General features: G+C 36.4%; 1 protein-coding gene across 1 annotated transcript; it reads left to right on the top strand.

The window, feature by feature from the left end:
• Positions 1-3199: 3199 nt before the first annotated feature.
• Positions 3200-5786, top strand: LOC116098197 (regenerating islet-derived protein 3-gamma). The gene is made up of 6 exons (XM_031380887.1): positions 3200-3218; positions 3508-3588; positions 4158-4276; positions 4474-4611; positions 5194-5317; positions 5502-5786. Exons 2-6 carry the CDS (start codon positions 3513-3515, stop codon positions 5567-5569), a joined length of 525 nt encoding a protein of 174 aa, XP_031236747.1. The 5' UTR covers positions 3200-3218; positions 3508-3512; the 3' UTR covers positions 5570-5786.
• Positions 5787-12484: the final 6698 nt, after the last annotated feature.

Raw genomic sequence — 12484 nt, 5'->3', positions numbered from 1 at the left:
ATGTATTTTCAATATTGCTGTAGACAAGAACCTACATAAGACTGTCAAACTGATTTTTGTTTTATATCAAACAATTTTTATAATACTCATTTTTATTGTTATAATATTTTATAAATTTCAAAGAATATGACCAAAAAATGTATTGTAGGTATTGAAGAGGGTCTCTGGGAGGAGTTGGGGTACAAAAGGGAAACAAGAATGTGATTTAATTCTATTTACTTAAAATATGTTTTTAAATGTTAACAAATTCAGATAAATTTAAATCATGTATCTTTTCTCATCTTAATGCAATAAAACTTAGATCAATAGAAAAGAATCAAATGAATACAGGATATAAAAAATATGTGTTTAATTGGATTTTATATGTTGACAATATATTTCATGCTCATTATTTTATAAGCTCTACTGATTAATTTAGAGATTTTCAGTGTTTAATTCTTTATGGAAATGGAATGTTTGTATAAATACTTAAAGCTGTATTTATTTTTGATTGTTTAATTTTCTTTTCTTTTTTGAAAAGTAATCTTCCTGTAATACAATATTGTTGAATCAAATTATAAGTCTGGAGAACTCATTTCCTGGTTTTGAAGAAAACATTTTCAATATATTGACTTAGAGTAGTTGAAGTTTTCTTTATCCAATTGAAGTACTAATATGTACACATTATCGCCAACTTTCATAACTCATTAATAATGTTAGACTTTACTAAGTACACTTTTTTCTTTCTAGAATTATGCTTTAAGGTTAAATTTCTCAGTATGATTCAAAGAATAATGGTTCTTCATGATTAAACTACATTTGCATTTCTGAGGTTAATTCTGCCTCTTCATTTATTTTATATTTTAATACAGGCTCTTGAGGGAAATTGTTCTTTAATATTCCTTCTAAATTTAGTTTTCAGTTTTCTTCTTCCCCCCATGTTCCCTCTTATTCAACATTTTATGAAAAATTTCATAGAAATCCAAAGAGAACTGCATGATTAATCTCCACATGTCTGTGTCTAAGGGATACCAATGATCCTTTTAGTGTCCTTTTCTTTCATCAACCCCCCATCTTTGTCACTAATGTAGTAAACTGTATTAATATATGTTCTGTGAAACCTATATCACTTAGAAGTATTGTACTAAGCTCAAGATGATAAAAGCATCTCAAGTAATTTCATGTCAACATGAAATACATAACATCTTAACTTTGTCAAATGTTCATGTTTCACCAATAATGTCAGAGTTATTATTTTTCATTGGTTTTTCCATATAAGAGTCTAAATGTATTTTACGTAATGGACTTTGTATATATTTCTCTCAAATATTGAGTATTTTGTTATTTTATTTTCTTAATTCATTTTTTGAATTTACAGGGTTTTATTTTATTGGTTGCATCTGTTTGATATAACACTAAATATTTTCATATCTAACGTTCTAGAAATTAATAGGTAGACAATAATTACAATTTCTCAAATTATTTTCCTTTCAGAAAACATTACATGCCCAATTATCCTCAAATCATCAATATTATTCACATCATTTGTGCTTATAGCACTAGACATTTGCAGGCAGGAGTCTAGCATAACTGCCCTCTACCCAACAGTAGAATGAAACAGATGCAGTTATCCACATCCAAATATTGGTCAGAGGTCAGGGACCCTAACAGAAGAGGTAGGGGAAGGATTGAGGCCCTGAAGGGAATTGGAAATCCACAGGAACAACAACATGTCAACTAAACTGGACCTCTGGGAGCTCTCAGAGTCTGAGCTACAACCCAAAGAGTATATACAGGCTGGACAGAGGCCCCTAGCACATATGTAGCAGAAGACTGACTTGTCTGGCCACAGTGGGAGAGGATGTACCTAATCCTACAGACACTTGATCTGACAGGTTGGGGATAACATAGGGGACCCACCCTTTCAGAGGCAAAGGAAAGGGGAATGGATTAGAAGTCTGGGGGAGCATGGAGGGAGCAGCATTTGAAATGCAAATAAATAAATAAATAACAGAAAAAAATTACCAATTCTATTTGAGCATTTTTAAAGCATGTTGTAAAAATGTGCATATACTTTGAAAACCATATGTGTGTCAAGTCATTTTAGTCTTGCTTTTCTTCAGGACAACAATTAGCCCTCAGGGAGAAACCTAGTGTTTTAAAGTATTTAAACAATCAAGTTTGTTAACATTAATTGTTTTGTTTGTTTGATATAGTTCAAGATCATTTTAATGTGAAATGTCAACTCCTTTATGCTTGAAGATGCATTGGTGATGGACCCAATTTAAAGGCCCTGGCTGAATTAATACTAAAACACACATCATTTAGCTACAATTTTCTCAACCTCATGAACCCAAGAGTTGGTACCACTAAAACATCACATACACAGCATTTTAGCATAGTTATGAATATTACATCAAAACCAATCTAAGGGAATCTAAAAGACCTCATGAATACCTGATCAAAGTTTGAGGATAGGACTCTGAATATCAAGTAAACAATTCAGAATTACAGTAAATCAAGGCCTTGTTTCTCAGCCTTCCCACAAAGAGGCAGCAGGAAAGCCAGTCAGTCCATTCTACCACTGTTACTTGAAACCTCAGCAAAAATATTGACTCAAAAGATTATTATCAAAGTTCCTGTAAATCTTGGTACAAAGTTCAGACTTTTTCTCCTTGGTTTACATTTTCCCTTCCTTCAGCTAATTCACCACCATCATCAATTGTTATGATTCCTAACTAATCAAAAATCTAATCATTATTATATTTTAAATCTTACAAAACAAAGTGCCAAGAAATATACATATGAATCTGCAGTTAAAACTTCCTCTTTGTGGTATAACAAAATTGCCCTGCTAATATCGGTTTTCTTCAGTAAGCTCAAGGTTGCAATGTTTTGAAAACGTTAGTACATCATCAGCTGTAGCACAGCTATCATTTTCCTAAGTTTTCCAGAACAAGGTATCTGGGAGAGGATGGGAAAAGTTCAAACTGCACCCATACCTGACAATACAGCAGGGCTGCTAACAGGAAAGGGCCACATATGGAACAGTTTATAGTCTTTGCCAGGAAGAATCTCATGTTATTGATGGGAATCCCCTAGAGTCCATGCCAAGCACCACCTACCTCCCTGACTTGCATGAGCATTCTGCTTATTCATTTTGATGCCCCTCCCTCAAATCCTGTTATAAAAACAGTCATCTCTGTCCTGACCAACCATCCTAGGTATCTACAAGACAGGTAAGTAGGAGCTTTGTAGGGGTTCACACATCATACTACAGGAGAAGGTTATGGGAGAATACCTGTCCTCACAGAACAGAGGACTTTGAGATGGGAATTAGCACAGGCAACCTAGGGTGTTTTTCAGGGTAAGAGAACAAGATTTATTCTTCTCATTCCAGAATCGAAGAAGGAGAGCATTAGTGTTACCTGCAGAGTTAGTCAAAGGAGACAGAACAGATTGGTCTTCTCAACATGTTCTCTCTTAACCATATTCCCTACCATGACTTGGGTTGTTCCTTTCTTACAGGCAAGATGCTGTCTCGTATGACCCTCACCATCATGTCCTGGATGCTGCTCTCCTGCCTGATGCTCCTTTCTCAGGTGCAAGGTAAAGTTTTGAGTGTCCAGTGAGTGTACAGAGTCAAAAGGCAAAAGAAGTTTCAGGAGAGTCTCATGCGGTCATAACGAAGAGAGTCTTCCATATGATAACTGCCTGAAACATAGCCATCATCCACCTTCCCTCTAAATCAGTAGTGACAGATGGTATCATGGCAGCTCATTCCTGAAATTCAAGAGTTTCCAATTTTGCTAGCGATTTTAGTGGATGGGTTGAAGGAAGTTGTAGAAGTCATCAAAGAACTGTTAAGAAAAAAGAAGGGCTGGATGGGCCAATTTAGAAATTGACAGCCCTGGAATTAGGGATCTATGAATAATATGAGAAGAGTGAAGCATGAAATTAAAAAAGGAAAATTTCCCCTAAAGTAGGTCAATCTCAAGACCGAGATGACTCTTAGAGAGAAAGGGTATTCTGTATTCTGTATTGTGAATTCTGTGTAGTCTGTATTCTAATAATCTGTGTTCTGAACTTAATCTCAAAAGGTAGACCTCATCAACATTTACTAAATTGGCCTTCTATCCATTGTACCACACTCCTTTCTTTATCTCCTTCCACTCCAGGTGAAGATGCCAAGAATGATGTGCCGTCTTCACGCATCAGTTGCCCCAAGGGCTCTCGTGCCTATGGCTCCTATTGCTATGCCTTGTTCAGTGTATCTAAAAACTGGTTTGATGCAGATGTGAGTGTTTGAGGGTGCAGAGGAGGGGTACAATGGGAGGTACCTGTAAATCACAAAAGGAGTGGGTTCCAATTTCCATGGTTCCTTGAGAATCAGAATGAACATCCTGTCTTTCATTCAGTACCCCTATCATCTACATTGGCTTGCCCTTAACGAATGAAGTTTCAGTCTGTCACTCATTCTGTCCCCTTATCCAGCTAGCCTGCCAAAAGAGGCCCTCAGGACATCTTGTGTCTGTGCTCAGTGGATCTGAAGCTTCCTTCCTGTCCTCCATGATTAAAAGCAGTGGTAACAATGTCCAGGATGTGTGGATTGGGCTCCATGACCCAACACAGGTGAGATATCATCTCCTCCAATCTAATTTCTCAGTCATTGATTCTGTTCCCAAGTTCATTTTCTGTGTTTTAATGGGGGAAAAACCTGAATTATAACTAGAGATAATATTCTAGACTATAACTCGGGCAATAGAAAGTCCCTGAGCTCGGTGGAGGTTCCTAGTCTTCAGATGATGTCCATGTGACTATGGTCAGACTTTACAAAATCCCTCAATGAGGGTTTGGAATTCTCTTTTGCAAGATTGCAAATGTTTGTACCCATGATTTTGAGAGAACACAAAAAGGAGGATAGATGTTTTTGTTCTTCACAGAATCTATGTGGGCCTTGAAGTTCAGAGAAATTTACAAAAGCATAACCTGCTATATTCAAGGTCCATGTTATTTTTTTCTAGGTTTAAACATTTTGTTATTATCACTGGGCTGTGGGAATAGGAGGGAGATGTTCAGGTTGAATTCTGCATGGCATCTGAAAGAATAGATCAATTGCATGATGTTGAACATAGGTATCAGCTATTCCTAGTAAGGGATCATGCAAGCAGAGCTTCAGTGGCTCCTCTTTTCCCCTGGCGGCCCCAATTCTAGGGCGGAGAACCCAACAGAGGTGGATGGGAGTGGGTCAATGCTGATGTGATGAATTACATCAACTGGGAGACGAGTCCTTCCTCTTCCTCAAGCAGTCACTGTGGTACCCTGTCACGAGCATCAGGTAAGACTAGGGCAGTCCTCTCTGAAAACCAGGGCTCTTCTACTCTTTTCCATTCTCCATCTCTCATCTTTTTCTTTTTTTTATGTCTCTCTTTCCTTTGTTTCTCCTTCCCCTGGAGTGGGACACTGGTAGAGATGATACAATGACCCTAACATCTAGACCACTTAATCTTCTATGTCTGCAGGATTTCTGAGGTGGAGAGAGAATTATTGTACCTCAGCGTTACCCTATGTCTGCAAATTCAAGCCCTAGAGTACAGAATTGACACCATAAGTTGATATATACCTCACCACAATTAAAAACCCAAACGTGAAGATTGATGAAAAAGAGAACATTCTCCCCACAATCGAAATCTGACCTCCTGATTTTCTTCTCCTCTGCCCCTTCCATCCTCTCATTTGAGGCTTTTGTGTGTGTACTATGGCCTGAATTCTCAAAGTATAATAATAAAATATAGAACTCATGCTCATATTGGCTTGTGCTCTGGTCATTTAATAAGTGAACAAAATATATCAGTTAAAGGAAAGAGGGGAGCAGAGCTGAATTTTAATGGAGAAGGGAGAGATGTTTTTCTTCATTAGTATAACTACAAGAAGAGTTTGCTTGATCCTCTAAGGTATTCCTCATGCTCCTGTATGTAGTTCTAACAAATCTACTGGGTCATGTACACAAAATGGCATAAATATGAAAGTAGAAGGGGAATTATAGGAAGGAGGAAAGGGGTCAATGATAGTGGATAGAAGATGAGAAATGGGGACTGCATACAAAGTACATGACTTACATATGTGAAAATGTCATAAAGAGGAGTGTGTGATGTGTGTGTGCATGTGTGTGTATGTGTGTATATGTATCAGTCATTATTATTATTATTATTATTATTATTATTAATTTAATTTTTATAGTCCAGTAGTTATCCCCCTCCAGGTATGCCCTCTAACTGTTTCTCATCCTATTTCTCCTCCCCCATCTCCAAGAGAATTTCCCCCCACCACCTGCCCCACCAGTCCTCCTCACTCCATGGGGCCTCAAGTCTCTCAAGCACTAGGTGCATCTTCTCTCACTGAGGTCAGACCAGGCAATCCTCTGCTTATGTGTTGGGGGGCCTCATATTAGCTAGTGTATGCTTCCTGGTTGGTGGCTCAGTGTCTGAGAGATTTCAGGGGTCCAGGTCAGTTGAGACTATTGGTCTTCCTATGGAGTCACCCTCCTCTTCAGCTTCTTAGAGGAGTGTCAGTTTAAAATACACATGCATTTGTTAAAAAGGAAAAGGAGAGAGAAAGATAAGCCACTGAATTATTAGAAAATATACTGAAATGAATGTGTTCAATTTAGCTGAGTCAATTTTCAGAAAACAGAACATTATTGAGAATTAAGAGAATCATTTGAAAACCTTAAATGTGCTCGTTTTTTATGAGCATGTGTCTGGGAACCAAATGCAAATCAATGAGGCAATAAGTTTCAGAACTGCAGTAGAAATAGAAAAATCTACTTTAGATCTTTGACGTATGGCAGAGCTGCTTCTGCTAAATACATTGTAAGTTACTAACATAGTATTTCAAATTGATCTGACTTCATTTAGCTCACCAAACACCATAGGTTCGTAGGACAGGGTATGCTATGAAGTAAGTAGTATTCACTGTTTTCATGGTGTTACTTGACACTGATTAGCATCCTTAGGGCTTCATAAACTATTAATTGCCCAGTAATATATTTCAGGTGTATTTACTAATGGATATATAAGGTTTTGCACCTTTATAAAGTCAAAACTTCTTATGTTTAACTATTTTAAGTTGGGAACAATTTGTAGCTCAACACTTTAACACCTTTTTATTTTATTATTTGATAGATCAGCAGGCAAACCATTTGGAAGGAAATAATTGACCGACCAACACAATCTGTCAACTTCCTATGCTTGACATTTAGAGTAACCCAAGCCAGGTTCAGTATGGTGGCATATACCTATAATCCCAGTGCTTAGAAGGCTGAGACAGGAGAGCTACTGTGAGTTCAAGGCTTACCTAGGATATGTAGAAAATTATAAAGCAATCCTAGGTACAATATATGACCCAGCAAAAGAAAGAATACGTTTGCCAGTTGTAAAGTATACATTCTTCTCCAGTTCAAATGGTACAGTCTCCAAGATATGCAAAATTATAAATAAATATCAAAATGGATGAGTGATACAAAATATGTTATCAAATCTCAATGGAACTAAACTTTAAGACAAAATCAGAATCATAATATAAAAATCTCAGTAATTTTTGGAGACGAAAGTGGACACCTCTAACACATGAAAAAGAAAAGTCACAGGAGAGATTTGAAAAGATGAATATATAATGCATTACAGCATAAAGTTTACTGCTAAGCTAGTGCTTAGGGAGAAACTGATAATGTTAAATAAATGCATAGGAATAGAACAAATGTCTAGTATCTGTAACATAATGGTTCTCAACCTTCCTAACGCTCTGAACCTTTAAGATATTTCATCATGTTGTGGTAACTCCAACTATAAAATTATTTTTGTTCATATTTCATAACTGCAATTTTGCTACTATTGTGTATGATAATGTTAATATATGTGTTTTCCGATGGTCTTAGCCAATCCATGAGAAAGTGTTGTTTGATACTAGAAGGGTTTGCAGCCCAGAGGTTGAGAACTACTGTGACTACAATCTAAGCTAACTCTGAGGAACCAAAAGAAACAAGCAATGAAAGCATAACATAGAGGAGAAAGAGACAGACAAAAATTGTTGAAACTGAAAACATGAAGTCAGTGGCAAATAATTAACAAAATAGAAATAAAAATCATTTTTTAAAAAATCTATAGAATTTACAAATCTGTAGCAATCCAGCTAAAAAAGAAGCCACACATGAGTGACATTACAAGTGGAAAATATACTGCTATGAAAATATATGTTCTGAAAATAAAAGAAAGTAATAAATTTAAAACACTGTCTAAAACACTACTTTATAAAGTCTGGACTTTAGCTTAATGGCACTTGAAACCAATAAAGTCAAGTCTGTGAATAATACCTAATATAACTCTCTAAATAAAATGTCTAGAATATAAAAAGCCATGTTTTATTGAGTAAAGTTACAAAAATATATTGTATGAAGTTTTTGTTATAATTGTATTATCATAAATAGGTAGTATTGATACAAAATTATATTTCTTGCACTAAATGTTTTTTGTGATTTTTTTCCATGCTAAAAATTGAAGGCAGGGTGTTCTGTATGCTAGGCTACCACTCTGAGGTACAGCATTCCCAGAAAAAAAATTTTATTGTGAATATCAGATGAATTAAATAAGCTACCAGTAGAGGGAGATTTGGGCCAACACACAGTATATAGTTCGAAGGATTAAAAGAAAATAAGATGTCTGTTTGCAAGAAGAGAAGGAATTGAAGAACATATATATTAAGAAACTAAAAATGTTTATTATATTTGTATTCCCTCTGAGATTAAGATTGTAGGTCATCTCACAGAAGTGTGTTACAAATCTTGCAATTGGAAGCACACAATATGTAAATTGAAAAGAGGCTCCAAACTGTGACCACCTCCCAAGCTAATGTTTGCCCCTAGAAAAAAATAAGTATAGGAGTTTCTTAATATGATATAGGGAGAATATTAATGATCTTTTAAGAAAAAATGGTTATTTTTTGGAGAGCATACATCTAGCTGGTGCATTAGCTATCTGAGTCAATGCAGAAAAACTTGTTTACTTTGAGTTAATCGGTGTTGGATTGAAATTCTACTTGGATTGTACACTGATGACATCTTGTAGAAAAAAAGGATTCTGGGCTTTGTTTTAGTTTTTTCATGCAGAAGTGTATTTGTCTTTAAATGTTTGGCTTTGTGTATGGCTTGTCTATTTATTAGTTCTTCTTTATACATAAGGTAACCTATAGGTTTTGGGTGGTAGTGGTGGTGGTGGTAGTGATGATGTTGTGTGTGTGTGTTGTTGTTGTTGTTGTAAGAGAAAAGAGCACTTATTTAAGATGTTAGTTCAAAAATACAATAAAAATTGATTTGTTCTAAAATGATAAAAACTATTCTCCATTTTAAGCTAGATGCAAACAGAGATGTCCTGACCCTTCTCCCTACTGAATTCCCACCAAAGGGTTCAGGACAGAATCAGATTTCCTTTATGTCTGTATAATGCCTATTTGTGGGTAGGTAGAAAATGGTGAGCATGAACAAAGGGGGTAGAGGTAAGACCTGATGTTAATCTGCTGAGGACTCAGAGAAGACCTAAGATTTCATTAAAGCACATAAGAGCACACCATGAAAACAATGAGAAGTGACAGAGCATATGCTTCTGACTTGCGAAACTGCTAATTAAACACATTGTGTGCATGCTAGCAGCCTACTAAATGCAGTATGTCACCACTTAGATTCCTGGCATCCTTTACGCTCTTCCACCCCCATCAGCTGGGCTCTGTAGACCATGTCCCATCTGCTTTTCCACCCAGCAGTGCCAGACCGTCCTTAAGTAAAATTCGGGAAGGCTCACCAACACAAAGAAGGCATGGATATTTTCCCCCAAGGGATTCCAGGCACTCTCTAGATCTCAGTTTGAAGTGTGAGCAGCTGGCATAATACTGTCCTCTGGTGGGGAAGCAGTAGTAATTGAAAGTGTTTCAAACTTGACACAAGCTGTTTATTGTTCCTTAGATCTGAAAGCATCCATGTCCCACTGCTAAGTTTCTGTGGAGTTTGGAAAACACTCAGGTAGAAAGCTGGTTGGTGTATTAACACAAAAACCATGGGCCCTTTGCTCTTGAGGAGACTTGGCTACTGTCTCATTCACATTCTTCTCATTCCTTTGTTCTCCTCCCAAGACAAATACCTTCCCTTCAGATTTGTCTTGGATTAAGACCAAAGCCATTTTATATCTGAATGCAGAGTTGAGTTTTGAAAGGAATTAGGAGAGCAGACCAAAATGAGTGACATCTCAAGTCTAAAAACAGTTCTAGGAATTCCAAAGAACCCAGAACTCTGGGGTGTAGAGGCAGCGTGGGAATGGAACTTATAGGAAAATAGCAGTTATTAAAAGTAACTGCTCATAGACAGAGCTACCAATAGATGCCTTCTGAGAAACCAGTTTCTAGTAACTTTCATGTGAGAAGCTTTTATGCTTTTTAAACTCTCCCTTCTAGGAGGTTCTATAATTCTACATAAACATTTCCTTACCCTTAGATTTTGCCTTAGAGCTTAAACTCTGTTCAATCACAAAAAAAGAAAACTCCAGTTTGTTCCTGGAGGAGTGGACACTATATATCTTTTTTTTTAATTAATACTCCTAAAGCAAATCAGTTAATTAGTAAAACCTTCACCCACCAGCAGAGAACAGTTACTATTGAGTTCTGCTTCTCCTGGTCCCTTGTCTCAAGTGTGCTTTTCACTTTGACATGCATCTCCTCCCATCATAATGCTTTTGGCATTGGAACCATCAGTCTCCAGCTAGTTTTCCTGCATCAGAAATTTGTGCCAAAGTTTGGAGGTGGATGAGAGTGCACAGATCTTGGGGTTTTATATTCCAATTCCTGGATTCCAATTCCTGGTCACTCTCTGATTCCTGACTGCTGATGAACTGTGACAATCCACTCTTTTCACCATACCTGCCCTAGCTGTGGCCCCACATACTACACAATAATGGACTGACCAGCTACCTGACAGATAGAATGACTCCTTTCTCACTAAAGCGGTTTCTCATATAAACAAGGTATGGTCCCATAACTGAAAAAGACAGATTCTTCTGTTTGATACTTCAGAATATCATTGATCTTACAAAGTAACAATGTCCAAATTTATTGAAACTTGAACAGTTGCCTGGCATTTTATGCAACCTCTACAATGCATCATTGTATATACTCATCAAATAAAATTTTACAAATATCACCACTGCCTGGTATTATACATGAAGTGACACAAGGCACAAAAGAATTATATGGCTTAGCCAAGGTTGTCAATATCATGGTCTCCAGTGTGACTCCAAATTATAAATGACAAATGAAAAAGACTAAGTGTCACTTTTACTCTTCCTTCTATATTAATTGTGCTAGCAAGTAAACCACATGAGGAAGAGAACCTAGGGACATCAACTTCTCATGTTTTATCTCCTGTATGTTTTATGAAAATTCATATTTTAAATTCCAATGACAAATGTTAGCATTGCTTATTATGGCTAGAGGGAGGAGGCCTCATAGACATCTTGAAAATCAGTTCAATTTATTTCTTCATCTACTGAAAATCTATGCTGCCTTAAGAGTTTATAAGGGAAATAGATCTATTTTTTCTATAAACAGTGAATTAAATCATATTCTTTAGTTGCCAAGGCATACTGGATTCATGCATCTAGTCTGTTTGTAACTATGATAGTTTTATCTCACTGAAGTGAAGAAATAATTATATTTCCTTAATTAAAAAAAGTTGTCCTTTGACTTACATACAGAGCCAAACCATAGTGTGATGCTCACACAAACTCATACACAATTGTAATCAAATTGTAAAGGTTTAAATTATTACCAAAACTATGTTGTAATATCCTTTAAGAATACAAATTTTTCTTTGAGTTTTCCAATGAATTTTCAAGTATAAAACATCTCCCATTTCAGAATATATAATAAAATGTTTTTGTGAGGAATTATTTTTTAAGCTTACAAATCTTTTACCTATACATTATGGTTTCTGATTTTGTTTCTATGGTTTTCTGCCTGTGCGTGTGTATATGTGTGTGTGTGTATATGTGTGCGTGTGTATATGTGTGCGTGTGTATATGTGTGCGTGTGTATATGTGTGCGTGTGTATATGTGTGCGTGTGTATATGTGTGCGTGTGTATATGTGTGTATATGTGTTATGTGTGCTGCTCCTTTGGCTCTTCATTTTTAAATTTTACTTTTTCTTTTTGCTCAGTTTCCTTGTTCCAGTTTATTTTTTTAACTTATCTCATTTCATTTTATTTTTTATTTTCTTTTCTTAATTCACTTTATATCTTAATCATTGTCCCCCCTGTACCCCTTTCACAGTACCTTCCCTTCTTCCCTTCTCTTCTGAGAAAGTGGAGAACCCCCCGGGTATCCCGCTACCCTGGCACATGAAGTCTATGCAGGATCAGGTGCTTCTTCTCCCACTGAGGCCAGAAAACACAGCTGAGTAAGGGGAAC

Source organism: Mastomys coucha, unplaced genomic scaffold, assembly GCF_008632895.1.
Source record: "Mastomys coucha isolate ucsf_1 unplaced genomic scaffold, UCSF_Mcou_1 pScaffold20, whole genome shotgun sequence".
NCBI classification, from domain to species: Eukaryota; Metazoa; Chordata; class Mammalia; order Rodentia; family Muridae; genus Mastomys; species Mastomys coucha.
The sequence above is the reverse complement of the archived record's forward strand: the minus strand, read 5'-3'. Positions and strand labels throughout refer to the sequence as shown.